The sequence below is a fragment of the Ipomoea nil genome, unplaced genomic scaffold (genome assembly GCF_001879475.1).
Source record: "Ipomoea nil cultivar Tokyo-kokei standard unplaced genomic scaffold, Asagao_1.1 scaffold0642, whole genome shotgun sequence".
NCBI classification, from domain to species: domain Eukaryota; kingdom Viridiplantae; phylum Streptophyta; class Magnoliopsida; order Solanales; family Convolvulaceae; genus Ipomoea; species Ipomoea nil.
The window spans coordinates 3,050,127-3,067,035 of record NW_017617070.1 but is presented as its reverse complement, the minus strand read 5'-3'; the positions used below and the strand labels follow the sequence as shown (position 1 = coordinate 3,067,035).

Sequence of the window (16,909 nt, the reverse complement as noted above, 5' to 3'; positions counted from 1 at the left end):
AATTATGCTGTGTGCTCCTGGCTTCCCCGACCGGTGGCGTGACTCGAATGTCCGCCGATGTGGAGCGCGTCTGACCGGTCGATAAATTCGCCCCGATCGGTGTAGCTTGAAGATAAATTGATCTGCGTGCACCGAAGGTAAAGAAAATGACCGACCGGGCCGCCGCATGCAAGCGGTCAAGCAATCACCGATCGTATATACATTAAAACCTTCCCGCTCGCAGGCGGTTAATATCTACAAACATAGGAATTTAACTACAAACGACGACCGGGACCTACACACAGGTCAAGCCCCCTCTTCGTCCAAAGATTACAAAAAAAAAAATAGGCTTAATGCCGAAACATGACGAGGTGCTCGGAATTCCAAGTCCCCTCGATTACCCGACCGGTTGTCGTCTCCAGTCGGTATGTACCCGGCCGTATGATCGCGCTGATGATGTACGGCCCTTCCCAGTTTTGAGCTAGCTTTCCGCCCTCTAAAGGTTGACTGGCCTCCCTTCGTCGTAGAACATAATCTCCAACCTGAAAATAACGAGGGTTGACCCGAACGTCTTTAGAACTCTTAACACGCTTCTGGTATTCGGCCATACACCGAGCGGCTAGCTCTCTTTTTTCTTCGACCGCATCGAGGTCTACGGCCATCGCATGCTCATTCTCCTCCGCATTGTAAGTTCTCTCTCGATCGGTCGGGATCCAAGCTTCGATCGGGAGTCGAGCTTCGGCTCCATAAACCAGAGCGAAAGGGTCTCTAAAGTAGCTTCTCTCGGGGTCGTCCGATAAGTCCACAGCACATATGGCAACTCATCGGCCCAACAACGACCAGCCGAATGTAGCTTCTTTTTCAAACCTTCCAAGATCGTCCGGTTAGCATTCTCCACTTGTCCGTTTCCCTGCGGGTAAGCCACCGACGATCGGATGTGAGTCGTCCCGATCGTGGCCAAAAAGTTCTGGAAGTACTGGCTTACGAACTGGCGGCCATTGTCACTGATGAGATGTACGGGCACGCCAAAGCGGGAAACCACATTTCGCTAGAGAAAACGAGCACATTGCTGAGAGGTGATCGTGGCTAAGGGCTCGGCTTCTACCCACTTGGAGAAATAATCAACGGCGACAATCACGAACCTTCTTCGACCAGAGAGCTGAGGGAAGGGGCCCAAGATATCCACCCCCCACCTAGCGAAAGGAATTGCGGTCGTGACTGGTTGATAGAAGGTTGCCGGTCGTCCAGGCATCCGGGCGTACAGTTGGCACGTCTCACATTCCCGAGCTAACTTTTCACAGTCTAGCTGGAGGGACGGCCAATAGTACCCGATCAGCATGATACGACGGGCAAGCGATCGGCCTCCTTGATGCGAAGAGCAGATTCCCGAGTGAAGTTCCTTCATGACTAAATCGGCCTCAAATGCGGTCAAGCAACGCATGAGAGGGCCTCCATACGATCGCCTGTAGAGACGGCCATTCAAGACTTGGAACCTCGGGGCTCTCAACTTGGCCTTTCGAGCACGCTGAGGGTCGTCTGGAAGTCGACCGTGCTCGAGGAACTCCTTCAGATCGGTGATCCAATTGTCTTCTGCCGGTTGGATTGGATTGACCGGTAGACGATGGATGCTATGTCTCGGGATCACCAAAATCCGAGCTATCTTCGACATGTGTTCCGGGGCGTCTTGAGCCAATTTAGATAAGATATCTGCGTCGGCGTTATCCAATCGAGGTATATGTCGGACGGTATACCCCCGGAACTGAGCAAGCTTCTCCATGGCAAGGTCTCGGTATAGCTGCAAACGCTCTCCATTGACTTCATAATCCCCGAGAACTTGCCTGACCACGAGCGCGGAATCCGTTTGAGCCCGGATGTATTCAGCCCCCAAATCCCGAGCACACTGTAAGCCATTAACAAAGGCTTCGTATTCGGCTTCATTATTGGTCGGGTGGAACTGATACATGAGAGCAAAATAAACCTTGAATCCTTCCGGGCTCTTGACCACCACCCCTCCTCCTGCTCCTTTCTTGCTACTCGACCCGTCAGTAGCCAACGACAACCACTCAGCCGCGGGATCCGCTACCTCGGGGGGTCGGGTATCCCGGGCGGTGCACTCGACCAAGAAATCAGCAAGGGCCTGACCTTTGATAGTTGGTCTTGGTCGGTATTCGATCGCGTATTGTGTCAGCATTAACGCCCACTTGACTAGGCGGCCGGATGATGAAGCGGTTCGGAGGACTGGCCCGATCGGCTGATCGGTCAACACGCGAATTGCTCGACCTTGGAAGTAGGGAGCCAACTTCTTCGCGGCAATGTATAAGGCGTAGACAACCTTCTCTAGCCGGGAGTACCGGAGCTCGGGACCATGTAGCGCGTGGCTTACATAGTACACCGGTCGCTGGACCCCTTCCGGATCGGTTCGGCACAACACTGCGCTTACTGCGCGATCGGACACGGCGAGGTACACGTCTAGCTCTTCTCCGAGCTCAGGCTTTGAGAGCACGATCGGTGACATGAGATATTCCTTCAGCTCATCAAAAGCCGCTCGGCACTCTTCGTCCCAGACGAATCCATTAACCTTCCGCAATACCTTGAAGAAAGGTAAAGCGCGCTCGGCTAGCTTGGAGAGGAACCGGCTGAGGGCTGCCAACCGGCCGGTCAATTGCTGGACTTCCCGAACGGTGGAAGGTGGTTGCATGTCCAGAATCGCTTTTACTTTGGCCGGGTTGGGCTCAATTCCTCTCTTGGTCATCATATAGCCGAGGAACTTGCCTGTCTGAACCGCGAATGTGCACTTGGTCGGGTTCAGCCGCAACTGGTACTTCCTCATGATCTGGAAGCACTCCTGGAGATCCCGAGTGTGGTCAGATCTGTCCCGACTCTTGACCAGCATGTCATCGATGTAAGCTTCCATCGTTCGGCCCAATAGATCGGCAAAGAGCATGTTGACCATCCTCTGGTAGGTCGCCCCTGCGTTCCGGAGACCGAACGGCATCACTCGGTAACAATACAGCCCGTTCGGGGTCACGATGGCTGTCTTGCTCTCATCTTCATGGTGCATCATGATCTGATGGTATAATCCTTTGAAGGCATCCATGAAGCTCATTAATTCGGCCCCGGCCGTCTCGTCGACCATCTGGTGTATGCTCGGTAGAGGATACGGGTCGAGCGGACAGGCCCTGTTGAGGTCCGTAAAATCGATGCACATCCTCCATGCTGGGGGCTTAGGAACAAGAACGATATTTGCCACCCACTCGGGATAAACCACCGGGCGGATGTGTTCGATCGCCGCCATCTTTTTGACTTCTTCTCTGACAAATTCGCGGCGATCGGAGGAAAGGTGTCGTGTTTTCTGCACGACCGGCTTGGCTGAGGGATCGACGGCCAATTTATGACAGATGACCGATCGATCGATCCCGGGCATGTCTTCAGGCCCCCACGCAAAGATATCAGCATACTCCTGGAGTATGGCCAAAACTTCCGCTCGAAGCTCGGGGGTGAGGGCTCGGCCAATCTTGATCTTCCTATCCGGGCGGTCCTCGGAGAGGGGAACTTCTTCTATTTCTTCGGAAGGCTCAGGTTGTTCCTTCCGATCCTTAGCCTCCTCCTTGGCTATGGTGTTCACCCGGGAAGACGGACCGGAGTCGCGTCTATTAACCGCTCGGGTGTAACATTTCCGGGCGGATTGGACATCGCCACGGACCACACCGACCCCATTAGGGGTGGGGAACTTCATGCATAAGTGGGGCATAGAAATTATCCCACCGATCTTCATAATGGCGGGTCGGCCCAAGATAATGTTGTGGACGCAATGGAGGTTGACCACAACAAATTCTAGCCCCGTTTGGATCGACTTTGGAGGTGCGCCGATCTCGACTGGGAGCGTTAGTTTTCCCTCGGGGTAAATAAGAGCCCCGGTAAATCCTGACAGTGGTACACCGACCGGAGTCAGCTCCTTCCTGTCGAGGCCAAGTTTCTCAAAGACGTCCAAGTATAGGACGTTCACACTGCTGCCCGTATCAACCATAACCCTCTGGACGTCTGTCCCCTTAACGTCAATCGTGACCACGAGCGCCTCCATGTCGTGGTCACTGCTGCTAGGTTGGTCTTCGAGGGTGAAGGTTATGGGCTCCATCTTCTGCCTCTTCCCGGTCTCCCGGGAATCCACTATAGCGACCGGGCAATTAGTCCGCGGTCGGGAAGCATCTTCCAATCCACCAAAAATGACATGGATGGTAGGCTTTCCGGACGGGCGGCTACCAGACGGAGGGTCAGGGTCCCGTCGGTCATCATGACGATCGTCCCTTCGATCGTCTCTTCGGTCCTAACCTGGTCGATCGGAGCGGTGACGAGAACGCCTGTGATCTCTCCGATCAGTATTCCTCTTATTGTCTTCTCTCTTCCCCACGCACTTGTCCAATTTTCCCATGTTAAGTAGATCTTCCAACAATTGGCGCAAGTGGGTACACTCCTCGGTGTCATGCCCGGCGCATCGATGGTAAGCACAATGCTTACTCTTGTCAGGGCCGTCTTGATCGGGATGGGGGAGTTTGATGAGATTGCAGGACTGAGCGTACTGCATGGCCTCCGCTGCGGATCGATTCAAAGCCGTAAACTCGCCAGGCCTGGTGCGGGATCGGGGGTTGTCATCTCCCGACCGATGTTCCGCCCGGCCGGCCGGTTTACGGGACGAGGAGCCGACCTCCTGCAGGCGCTTTACGGCGTTCGCCTCGCCGGCGTTGGCATAGTCTGTGACCCTCCGAAGGGCCTCCTCATAACTGGTCGGGGGGTGTAAGATGAAGTCTTGATACAAATGTCCCGCCCGGAGAGATATGTGAAGCATATGGGTGGCGGTCGCGTCGTCCATAGGCTCGACCTCCCCGACCGCTGCCTTCCACTTGACGAGGAAATCGGTAAGGCTTTCCCCTTCTAGCTGCTTGGCCTTCTCAAGATACATGTAGGACTTTCTCACCACTTTGGAAGTAATGAACTTCCTCACAAACTTGATCGCCAAGGTGTCAAATTTGTCGATCGAGCCCGGTTGTAAGGTCCGAAACCATTCCGCTGCTCGACCGGTGAGCGTAGAGTAGAATGCCCTACATATTACGGCGTCTGAAACGCCCTTCATCATCATGTTGCTGTAAAAATCATTCACATGGGCTTCAGGGTCTGCCCGTCCGTCATAACTCTTCTCTCCAGAGACCTTCAAGTCGAGCGGGTAAGGCTGGGCCATTACCGCTGCTGTGAAAGGCGTCTGGTGCAGGGTCGATTGATTGACCGGGGGTGTTGCAGGGTACGCATTCCTGAGCTGCGCAACTTCCGCCTGGAGGTTATAGAGCAATCCTCGGGTTTCGTTGAGCTCGGCGGTTTGGACGGCTTGGGCTGTTTCCCGAGCGCGTCGCCGTCGGTGTGATCTCGACCCGCTATGCCCAGATGAAGCCTCCTGACTAGCCTCCTGCATGTGCACGTCTTCCGGTTGGCGATTCGTAAGCAATATGAAATAACTCGAGACCAATTAAAGCAAGTAGATGTCTTTATTGATCACGGTAGAGGCCCTAAGTACAATCTACTGGGTCGCTCTGAGTACCGACTGACTGCGGTCGGGATTCTATAACAACAACCTATCGATCGTCCAAATGTCCTCCACACTGTAGCTACTGTGGGTATTTATAGCCGTTATGCCGGGGACAGGATTCCAGCCGTTCAGCATGTCCTCCACGTAGCCACCACGTGTCATCCTCCCGGGTGCCCTGCCTGTCGATGTAGAGAGCCGCCACGTGTCCTTCGTCAGGTGGAGGACTTTTGGACGATCGATAGGTTGTTGTTAGAGAATCCCGACCGCAGTCAGTCGGTACTCAGAGCGACCCAGTAGATTGTACTTAGGGCCTCTACCGTGATCAATAAAGACATCTACTTGCTTTAATTGGTCTCGAGTTATTTCATATTGCTTACGAATCGCCAACCGGAAGACGTGCACATGCAGGAGGCTAGTCAGGAGGCTTCATCTGGGCATAGCGGGTCGAGATCACACCGACGGCGACGCGCTCGGGAAACAGCCCAAGCCGTCCAAACCGCCGAGCTCAACGAAACCCGAGGATTGCTCTATAACCTCCAGGCGGAAGTTGCGCAGCTCAGGAATGCGTACCCTGCAACACCCCCGGTCAACCAATCGACCCTGCACCAGACGCCTTTCACAGCAGCGGTAATGGCCCAGCCTTACCCGCTCGACTTGAAGGTCTCTGGAGAGAAGAGTTATGACGGACGGGCAGACCCTGAAGCCCATGTGAATGATTTTTACAGCAACATGATGATGAAGGGCGTTTCAGACGCCGTAATGTGTAGGGCATTCTACTCTACGCTCACCGGTCGAGCAGCGGAATGGTTTCGGACCTTACAACCGGGCTCGATCGACAAATTTGACACCTTGGCGATCAAGTTTGTGAGGAAGTTCATTACTTCCAAAGTGGTGAGAAAGTCCTACATGTATCTTGAGAAGGCCAAGCAGCTAGACGGGGAAAGCCTGACCGATTTCCTCGTCAAGTGGAAGGCAGCGGTCGGGGAGGTCGAGCCTATGGACGACGCGACCGCCACCCATATGCTTCACATATCTCTCCGGGCGGGACATTTGTATCAAGACTTCATCTTACACCCCCCGACCAGTTATGAGGAGGCCCTTCGGAGGGTCACAGACTATGCCAACGCCGGCGAGGCGAACGCCGTAAAGCGCCTGCAGGAGGTCGGCTCCTCGTCCCGTAAACCGGCCGGCCGGGCGGAACATCGGTCGGGAGATGACAACCCCCGATCCCGCACCAGGCCTGGCGAGTTTACGGCCTTGAATCGATCCGCAGCGGAGGCCATGCAGTACGCTCAGTCCTGCAATCTCATCAAACTCCCCCATCCCGATCGAGACGGCCCTGACAAGAGTAAGCATTGTGCTTACCATCGATGCGCCGGGCATGACACCGAGGAGTGTACCCACTTGCGCCAATTGTTAGAAGATCTGCTTAACATGGGAAAATTGGACAAATGCGTGGGGAAGAGAGAAGACAATAAGAGGAATACCGATCGGAGAGATCACAGGCGTTCTCATCACCGCTCCGATCGACCAGGTCAGGACCGAAGAGACGATCGAAGGGACGATCGTCATGATGACCGACGGGACCCTGACCCTCCGTCTGGTAGCCGCCCGTCCGGAAAGCCTACCATCCATGTCATTTTTGGTGGACTGGAAGATGCTTCCCGACCGCGGACTAATTGCCCGGTCGCTATAGTGGATTCCCGGGAGACCGGGAAGAGGCAGAAGATGGAGCCCATAACCTTCACCCTCGAAGACCAACCTAGCAGCAGTGACCACGGCATGGAGGCGCTCGTGGTCACGATTGACGTTAAGGGGACAGACGTCCAGAGGGTTATGGTTGATACGGGCAGCAGTGTGAACGTCCTATACTTGGACGTCTTTGAGAAGCTTGGCCTCGACAGGAAGGAGCTGACTCCGGTCGGTGTACCACTGTCAGGATTTACCGGGGCTCTTATTTACCCCGAGGGAAAACTAACACTCCCAGTCGAGATCGGCGCACCTCCAAAGTCGATCCAAACGGAGCTAGAATTTGTTGTGGTCAACCTCCATTGCGTCCACAACATTATCTTGGGCCGACCCGCCATTATGAAGATCGGTGGGATAATTTCTATGCCCCACTTATGCATGAAGTTCCCCACCCCTAATGGGGTCGGTGTGGTCCGTGGCGATGTCCAATCCGCCCGGAAATGTTACACCCGAGCGGTTAATAGACGCGACTCCGGTCCGTCTTCCCGGGTGAACACCATAGCCAAGGAGGAGGCTAAGGATCTGAAGGAACAACCTGAGCCTTCCGAAGAAATAGAAGAAGTTCCCCTGTCCGAGGACCGCCCGGATAGGAAGATCAAGATTGGCCGAGCCCTCACCCCCGAGCTTCGAACGGAAGTTTTGGCCATACTCCGGGAGTATGCTGATATCTTTGCGTGGGGGCCTGAAGACATGCCCGGGATCGATCGATCGGTCATCTGTCACAAATTGGCCGTCGATCCCTCAGCCAAGCCGGTCGTGCAGAAAACACGACACCTTTCCTCCGATCGCCGCGAATTTGTCAGAGAAGAAGTCAAAAAGATGGCGGCGATCGAACACATCCGCCGGTGGTTTATCCCGAGTGGGTGGCAAATATCGTTCTTGTTCCTAAGCCCCCAACATGGAGGATGTGCATCGATTTTACGGACCTCAACAGGGCCTGTCCGCTCGACCCGTATCCTCTACCGAGCATACACCAGATGGTCGACGAGACGGCCGGGGCCGAATTAATGAGCTTCATGGATGCCTTCAAGGGATACCATCAGATCATGATGCACCATGAAGATGAGAGCAAGACAGCCTTCGTGACCCCGGACGGGCTGTATTGTTACCGAGTGATGCCGTTCGGTCTCCGGAACGCAGGGGCGACCTACCAGAGGATGGTCAATATACTCTTTGTCGATCTATTGGGCCGAACGATGGAAGCTTACATCGATGACATGCTGGTCAAGAGTCGGGACCGATCTGACCACACTCGGGATCTCCAGGAGTGCTTCCAGATCATGGGGAAGTACCAGTTGCGGCTGAACCCGACCAAGTGCACATTCGCGGTTCAGACCGGCAAGTTCCTCGGCTATATGATGACCAAGAGAGGAATTGAGCCCAACCCGGCCAAAGTAAAAGCGATTCTGGACATGCAACCACCTTCCACCGTTCGGGAAGTCCAGCAATTGACCGGCCGGTTGGCAGCCCTCAGCCGGTTCCTCTCCAAGCTAGCCGAGCGCGCTTTACCTTTCTTCAAGGTATTGCGGAAGGTTAATGGATTCGTCTGGGACGAAGAGTGCCGAGCGGCTTTTGATGAGCTGAAGGAATATCTCATGTCACCGATCGTGCTCTCAAAGCCTGAGCTCGGAGAAGAGCTAGACGTGTACCTCGCCGTGTCCGATCGCGCAGTAAGCGCAGTGTTGTGCCGAACCGATCCGGAAGGGGTCCAGCGACCGGTGTACTATGTAAGCCACGCGCTACATGGTCCCGAGCTCCGGTACTCCCGGCTAGAGAAGGTCGTCTACGCCTTATACATTGCCGCGAAGAAGTTGGCTCCCTACTTCCAAGGTCGAGCAATTCGCGTGTTGACCGATCAGCCGATCGGGCCAGTCCTCCGAACCGCTTCATCATCCGGCCGCCTAGTCAAGTGGGCGTTAATGCTGACACAATACGCGATCGAATACCGACCAAGACCAGCTATCAATGGACAGGCCCTTGCTGATTTCTTAGTCGAGTGCACCGCCCGGGATACCCGACCCCCCGAGGTAGCGGATCCCGAGGTTGAGTGGTGGTCGTTGGCTACTGACGGGTCGAGTAGCAAGAAAGGAGCAGGAGGAGGGGTGGTGGTCACGAGCCGGGAAGGATTCAAGGTTTATTTTGCTCTCATGTATCAGTTCCACCCGACCAATAATGAAGCCGAATACGAAGCCTTTGTTAATGGCTTACAGTGTGCTCGGGATTTGGGGGCTGAATACATCCGGGCTCAAACAGATTCTGCGCTCGTGGTCGGGCAAGTTCTCGGGGATTATGAAGTCAATGGAGAGCGTTTGCAGCTATACCGAGACCTTGCCATGGAGAAGCTTGCTCAGTTCCGGGGGTATACCGTCCGGCATATACCTCGATTGGATAACGCCGACGCAGATATCTTATCTAAATTGGCTCAAGACGCCCCGGAACACATGTCGAAGATAGCTCAGATTTTGGTGATCCCGAGACATAGCATCCATCGTCTACCGGTCAATCCAATCCAACCGGCAGAAGACAATTGGATCACCGATCTGAAGGAGTTCCTCGAGCACGGTCGACTTCCAGACGACCCTCAGCGTGCTCGAAAGGCCAAGTTGAGAGCCCCGAGGTTCCAAGTCTTGAATGGCCGTCTCTACAGGCGATCGTATGGAGACCCTCTCATGCATTGCTTGACCGCATTTGAGGCCGATTTAGTCATGAAGGAACTTCACTCGGGAATCTGCTCTTCGCATCAAGGAGGCCGATCGCTTGCCCGTCGTATCATGCTGATCGGGTACTATTGGCCGTCCCTCCAGCTAGACTGTGAAAAGTTAGCTCGGGAATGTGAGACGTGCCAACTGTACGCCCGGATGCCTGGACGACCGGCAACCTTCTATCAACCAGTCACGACCGCAATTCCTTTCGCTAGGTGGGGGGTGGATATCTTGGGCCCCTTCCCTCAGCTCTCTGGTCGAAGAAGGTTCGTGATTGTCGCCGTTGATTATTTCTCCAAGTGGGTAGAAGCCGAGCCCTTAGCCACGATCACCTCTTAGCAATGTACTCATTTTCTCTGGCGAAATGTGGTTTCCCGCTTTGGCGTGCCCGTACCTCTCATCAGTGACAATGGCCGCCATTTCGTAAGCCAGTACTTCCAGAACTTTTTGGCCACGATCGGGACGACTCACATCCGATCGTCGGTGGCTTACCCGCAGGGAAACGGACAAGTGGAGAATGCTAACCGGACGATATTGGAAGGTTTGAAAACGAAGCTACATTCGGCTGGTCGTAGTTGGGCCGATGAGTTGCCATATGTGCTGTGGACTTATCGGACGACCCCGAGAGAAGCTACTTTAGAGACCCCTTTCGCCCTGGTTTATGGAGCCGAAGCTCGACTCCCGATCGAAGCTTGGATCCCGACCGATCGAGAGAGAACTTACAATGCGGAGGAGAATGAGCATGCGATGGCCGTAGACCTCGATGCGATCGAAGAAAAAAGAGAGCTAGCCGCTCGGCGTATGGCCGAATACCAGAAGCGTGTTAAGAGTTCTAAAGACGTTCGGGTCAACCCTCGTTATTTTCAGGTTAGAGATTATGTTCTACGACGAAGGGAGGCCAGTCAACCTTTAGAGGGCGGAAAGCTAGCTCAAAACTGGGAAGGGCCGTACATCATCAGCGCGATCATACGGCCGGGTACATACCGACTGGAGACGACAACCGGTCGGGTAATCGAGGGGACTTGGAATTCCGAGCACCTCGTCATGTTTAGGCATTAAGCCTATTTTTTGTAATCTTTGGACGAAGAGGGGGCTTAACCTGTGTGTAGGTCCCGGTCGTCGTTTGTAGTTAAATTCCTATGTTTGTAGATATTAACCGCCTGCGAGCGGGAAGGTTTTAATGTATATACGATCGGTGATTGCTTGACCGCTTGCATGCGGCGGCCCGGTCGGTCATTTTCTTTACCTTCGGTGCACGCAGATCAATTTATCTTCAAGCTACACCGACCGGGCGAATTTATCGACCGGTCAGACGCGCTCCACATCGGCGGACATTCGAGTTACGCCACCGGTCGGGGAAGCCAGGAGCACACAGCATAATTCCCCGATCTGATCACTTCTTGTCCACTATTGCACTCACTCGTACCATCAGAGCACAATAGTGTGGGGGCTGGGATGAAGGAAGTATTTACAGGCCCGTCGTTCGGAAGGCCCGTCGTTCGGAAGTATCCCGACCGTAGAGGCTTACTTATTTTCAAAAATTTTGACAGGGCCTGGAGACCGGGTAAACCCGATCAGGTTGGCCAGTTTGATGTCGAAATCTCGGATGCACGACCGGGCCATAAAGCCATAAGGTCGGGCGTCGAACGGATCGAGTAGTGCAGGACCGGGCCAAAAGGCCATGAGGTCGAGCATTAAGGGTCGGCATGTGCATGACTAAAAGTAAAAAAGCAGAAAGAAAGACGAACAATATAAGTTTAACAAAAAACGAGTTTCATTGATTGAAAAAGAGTGCCCGGTACAGATTCGGGACCGGGCTCCCGATCAGTGTTCCTTTACAAAAAAGAAGAAGCCTATTCTACTTCTTTACTTCCTGAGCTCCAGCAGCCGTTTCCTTCCCGCTCGGAGTGGCCGCAGACGATCCACCAGGCCCGGCCGCCTTTTCTTTCGGAGCGAAGGGAGAGGGACCGGGGTCAGCTAGGTCTGGGGGCAAGGTCGATAGGACCAATTGGAGGTCGTCTCCTTCAAGAGCTTGCTCCATCCGGGTACGAGCTCGCTCGAGCATTTTGCGTTGCCCGGCTTTGAAGGCCCATCGTCCAAAGGAGAGAATCAGGTCCTCTCCGACCTTTGTTCCCCGGGCCGCTGTGAGAAACGCCGAGCCCGACTCGCTGTCCTTGAAGACAGACTGCACCAACTCGCTCGGATTGTCGAGTCGGGCCTTCAGTTCCTTGGCTTCCCCGATCGCCCGTTGGGCGACCTTCTCCGTGAGAACCCGGTCTTCCTCGCTCTTCTTTAGGCCCTTCTGGACCTTCTCCAGCTCGGCCTGGATGTCCTTGATTTCCTTCAAGCGACGAGCGGCCGTCTTCTTGTGATGGTCGGCTTCTTCGGCCAGCATGGCCCGACCATGTAGGAGCTGGGCCGCTCGAGAAATCTGCGGTACAAAAAGACATTTGAAATTAGCCCGGATGAAGATACTTGTACAAAAGAGAAAGGCAGTGGGAGAAAGCTTACCTCGGCCAGGTCATGGCCAATCCTCTCGGCCACTTGGGTTGGGGTCATCTTCCCCAGATCCTCCTTTGCTGGCCCGGCGTTGCCAATCCGGGCCAATATAGACGTGTCGTCCTTCCCTCGCCCGACCGAGGGGCTCGGACTGCGTTGTTCTCGACGGCGTTTCATGCCGCCCACCTCGGTCACGCCCTGGTCGGAGACCCTCTCCTTACCACGGGCGACTTCCACCCGGGTGACCAGGACGTCTGAGGGCTCGACGATGAAGCCCTCGGCCGTCGTCGCGGTCGAGGCGCTTAGCGGTCGGGCCGAGGGGATCTCCTTCTCCCCGGCTAGCTTCACCTTCGCCTTCTTCTTGCCGCCAAGGGAGATCTTGGCGGGCGGGGGAAGGGGGGCATCTTCGTCTCCGAACTCGGCCATGGCTGCAAATAAAGAAGCAAAGTTAGATTGATCGGAATATAAAGTTAGATCGGGAAGAGAAGCTCGGGTTAAACCTTTCTTCTTCCGCCTCGACGGCTTGGCGACCGTCACGCCCATAGGTACGGGCAGATATTTTTCCCGTAGCTCATACGTAGGGGGCGGGAGTTTAGCCGCCTCGAGACTCTCGGCCGTTCGGAAGATTGTATACTCGTGCAGCTCGCTCGAGATCCGAGCGACCGTCTCCTTGAGCACTTGTGTCTCGTCTGGCACCACTTGTTTCCGAAAGTGGGTGCTCCAAGCGCGGTCGACCGGGAGGATCCAGGGATCGTATTTGATGGAGAAAATTCTATTCTTCCACCCCTTGTTGTTCCCGGGCAGGCCTTTGATGGCGCACATGTCCGCCCGAGACTGCAGCATTAGAAACCCGCCTCCGTAGCTGCCCGGGAGAACTTTGACCTGGTAGATGTAGTTGAATAACTCCATCGTGCAGGCGGCTTCGTGCCGAGCGCATATCTGGGGAAAGCAGGCGATGATCCGGTGCGAGTTGGGGCAGATCTGAGCCGGGACGACCCGGTAGTATGCCAAGAAGGCCGTCAAGAGCGGGGGGAAGGGAATGGCGATCGGGGCCATCAGGGAGTCATAATGCATCCCGATCCACTTGCCCCGGTGCCGATCGATCACATTCCCTAACTTTCGGCTCGTGTCAAATTCCACCCGACCTCTGAGCCTTTCAGCAATCCTAGCCGCTTCGCCTTTGGTCAATTGGCTCATTTGTTGTTCGACATTCTCGCTGTTCAAGAATTCGAACTCCATTGCTGCTGGTGCGCTTGGCCCAGCTGTGTCTTCCTCGGCCGGCTCGGGAGTATTTTCCCGGTCGCCTCGTCGAGGAGCAGTTTCCGGGTGGTCCCCAACCACCCGGGTAGGCGTTTCCCTAACGCCTTCGGGCAGGGAGCCCTGTCTGCCTGATGAGGCTCCTTCTTCTTCCTCTTCGCCGGAACTCCCCGATCCGCTTGAGCTGGAGCTCGATGACCCAGAGGAGCTTGACGCGTTGTCTTGTTCGGAAGCCCGCTCGGGGGCTGGCGCCGGTCGGTGGATGACCTCGGGAGAGTAGGACATGATGTCCACCTCCTCATCGCTGAGGTACTCGACCTCCTCGTCATAGTCCGCGATCGAGGCGTTCTGGCTGTTCGAGTCCGTCATTTCGATCTACCTAAAGGTCGGTCGGGGTTAGTAAGGGACTTGAGACGTCCGGGACAGTTAGTTGGCCTATCAGTTCTACTTATAAATGAAAACGCAAAGTAAAGGGAGGGGTTGAGAACTTACCGGATGGAGGAACTTTGCGGATGAAAGCTTGAAGGTTTCCTTGCTCGACTGCCTTGCTAGGGTACTCTGCTCGGGGCTCTCTGAGAGTACCGACTGAAGCAAAAGAGTGAGGAAAGTTCAAATGAGGGCCTCAAGGGCCTATTTATAGGAGAGCATTTAGGCGGAAAACGAGCCCACTTGCTTGACACGACCCGCACTGATTCCGAGGCGACGGTTGCAGTCGCAGAGGCCGGCAGTGGCCGACACGTGGCGAGGAGAGGAATGTCAGCTGGCAGGTCGGGTTGATGGCCGGCGGTTGAGCTTCTTCATCCCGTCCCGTTTTTTCCCGTACGATCAAAAAGGCCCGGGCTGGGGGGCTCTTGGTAGGGAATATCCCGACCGACATAGCTTCACCACGACCGAGATGCCTTCGTCCTTTTCTCTTTTATCTTTTGCAGGTAACAGGTCGGGCTCCTCGTGAAAAACCCGGTCGGGAGTTGCCCGAGCGACAGTGTCGACCACCGAGCGGTAGCCCTTTGGCGAGAGAGCTGATAAAAGACACGTGGCGGCTCTCTACATCGACAGACAGGGCACCCGCGAGAATGACACGTGGAGGCTACGTGGAGAGCATGCCGAACGACCGGATCTTTGTCTCCGGCACAGCGGCTATAAATACCCACAGTAGCTACAGTGGGGGGGACTTTTGGACGATCGATAGGTTGTTGTTAGAGAATCCCGACCGCAGTCAGTCGGTACTCAGAGCGACCCAGTAGATTGTACTTAGGGCCTCTACCGTGATCAATAAAGACATCTACTTGCTTTAATTGGTCTCGAGTTATTTCATATTGCTTACGTATAATTAGCAGTATCAGTGGTGTATGAGTAATGATACATACTCTACTCTGACCACTTTGTTGAGAGTTGTTTGAGCCGTAAGGCTGGTGAGTTGGGTTCTAGTCGCAACACGAAACCTCTCAAATTTCAAGACTTTTTCGGTACAACTGAGAGGTTTCATGTTGCGACTAAAACTCAACTCACCAGCCTTACGACTCAAACAACTCTCAACAGAGTGATCAGGAGTAGAATATGCATCACTACTCATACACCACCCTCCTCCCTGAATCAAAGTTTTAATTCAGGGAGGAGGGTGGTGTATGAGTAATGTTACATATTCTACTCCTGACCACTCTGTTGAGAGTTGTTTGAGCCGTAAGGCCGGTGAGTTGGGTTCTAGTCGCAACATGAAACCTCTCAAATTTCAAGACTTTTTCGGTACAACTGAGAGGTTTCATGTTGCGACTAGAACTCAACTCACCGGCCTTACGGCTCAAACAACTCTCAACAGAGTGATCAGGTGTAGAATATGCATCAGTACTCATACAACACCCTCCTCGCTGAATCAAAGTTTTAATTCAGGGAGGAGGGTGGTGTATGAGTAATGATACATATTCTACTCCTGATCACTCTGTTTAGAGTTGTTTGAGCCGTAAGGCTGGTATGTTGGGTTCTAGTCGCATCATGAAACCTCTCAGTTGTACCGAAAAAGTCTTGAAATTTGAGAGGTTTCATGTTGCGACTAGAACCCAACTCACCAGCCTTGCGGCTCAAACAACTCTCAACAGAGTGATCAGGAGTAAAATATGCATCATTCCTCATACACCACCCTCCTCCCTGAATCAAAGTTTTAATTCAGGGAAGAGGGTGGTGTATGAGAAATGATACATATTCTACTCTTGACCACTCTGTTGAGAGTTGTTTGAGCCGTTAGGCTGGGAGTTGGGTTCCAGTCTCAACATGAAACCTCTCAAATTTCAAGACTTTTTCGTTACAACTGAGAGGTTTCATGTTGCGACTAGAACTCAACTCACCGGCCTTACGGCTCAAAAAAACTCACATCAGAGTGATCAATTGTAGAATATGCATCATTACTCATACACCACCCTCTTCCCTGAATCAAAGTTTTAACTCAGGGAGGAGGGTGGTGTATGAGAAATGATACATATTCTACTCCTGACCACTCTGTTGAGAGTTGTTTGAGCCGTAAGGTTGGTGAGTTGGGTTCTAGTCGCAACATGAAACCTCACAGTTGTACCGAAAAAGTTTTGAAATTTGAGAGGTTTCATGTTGCGACTAGAACCCAACTCACCGGCCTTACGGCTCAAACAACTCTCAACAGAGTGATCAGGAGTAGACTATGCATCATTACTCATACACCACCCTCCTCCCTGAATCAAAGTTTTAATTCATGGAGGAGGGTGGTGTATGAGTAATGATACATATTCTACTCCTGATCACTCTGTTGAGAGTTGTTTGAGCCGTAAGGCTGGTGAGTTGGGTTCTAGTCGCAACATGAAACCTCTCAGTTGTACCGAAAAAGTCTTGAAATTTGAGAGGTTTCGTTTTGCGATTAGAACCCAACTCGCCAACCTTACGGCTCAAACAACTCTCAACAGAGTGGTCAGAGTAGAGTATGTATCATTACTCATACACCACCCTCCTCCCTGAATTAAAACTGAGAGTGATCAGGAGTAGAATATGCATCATTACTCATACACCACCCTCCTCCCTGAATCAAAGTTTTAATTCAGGGAAGAGGGTGGTGTATGAGTAATGATACATACTCTACTCTGACCACTCTGTTGAGAGTTGTTTGAGCCGTAAGGCTGGCGAGTTGGGT

At 53.6% G+C, this 16,909-nt stretch overlaps 1 protein-coding gene across 1 annotated transcript; it reads right to left on the bottom strand.

Annotated features, from left to right (window-relative positions):
- Positions 1-11,863: 11,863 nt before the first annotated feature.
- LOC109174438 lies at positions 11,864-13,047 on the bottom strand. Its single transcript, XM_019323675.1, has 2 exons — positions 12,517-13,047; positions 11,864-12,436 (listed from the first exon to the last, which is right to left on the bottom strand). The coding sequence occupies exons 1-2, from the start codon at positions 13,045-13,047 to the stop codon at positions 11,864-11,866; spliced, it is 1,104 nt and encodes a 367-aa protein (XP_019179220.1).
- Positions 13,048-16,909: the final 3,862 nt, after the last annotated feature.

Excerpts from the sequence above, each read along its gene's own strand:
- LOC109174438 (XM_019323675.1), bottom strand. The coding sequence starts at position 13,047 with ATGGGCGTGACGGTCGCCAAGCCGTCGAGGCGGAAGAAGAAAGGTTTA. Across the intron at positions 12,437-12,516 it reads TTGGCCATGACCTGGCCGAG|ATTTCTCGAGCGGCCCAGCT; the intron begins GTAAGCTTTCTC and ends TTTGTACCGCAG.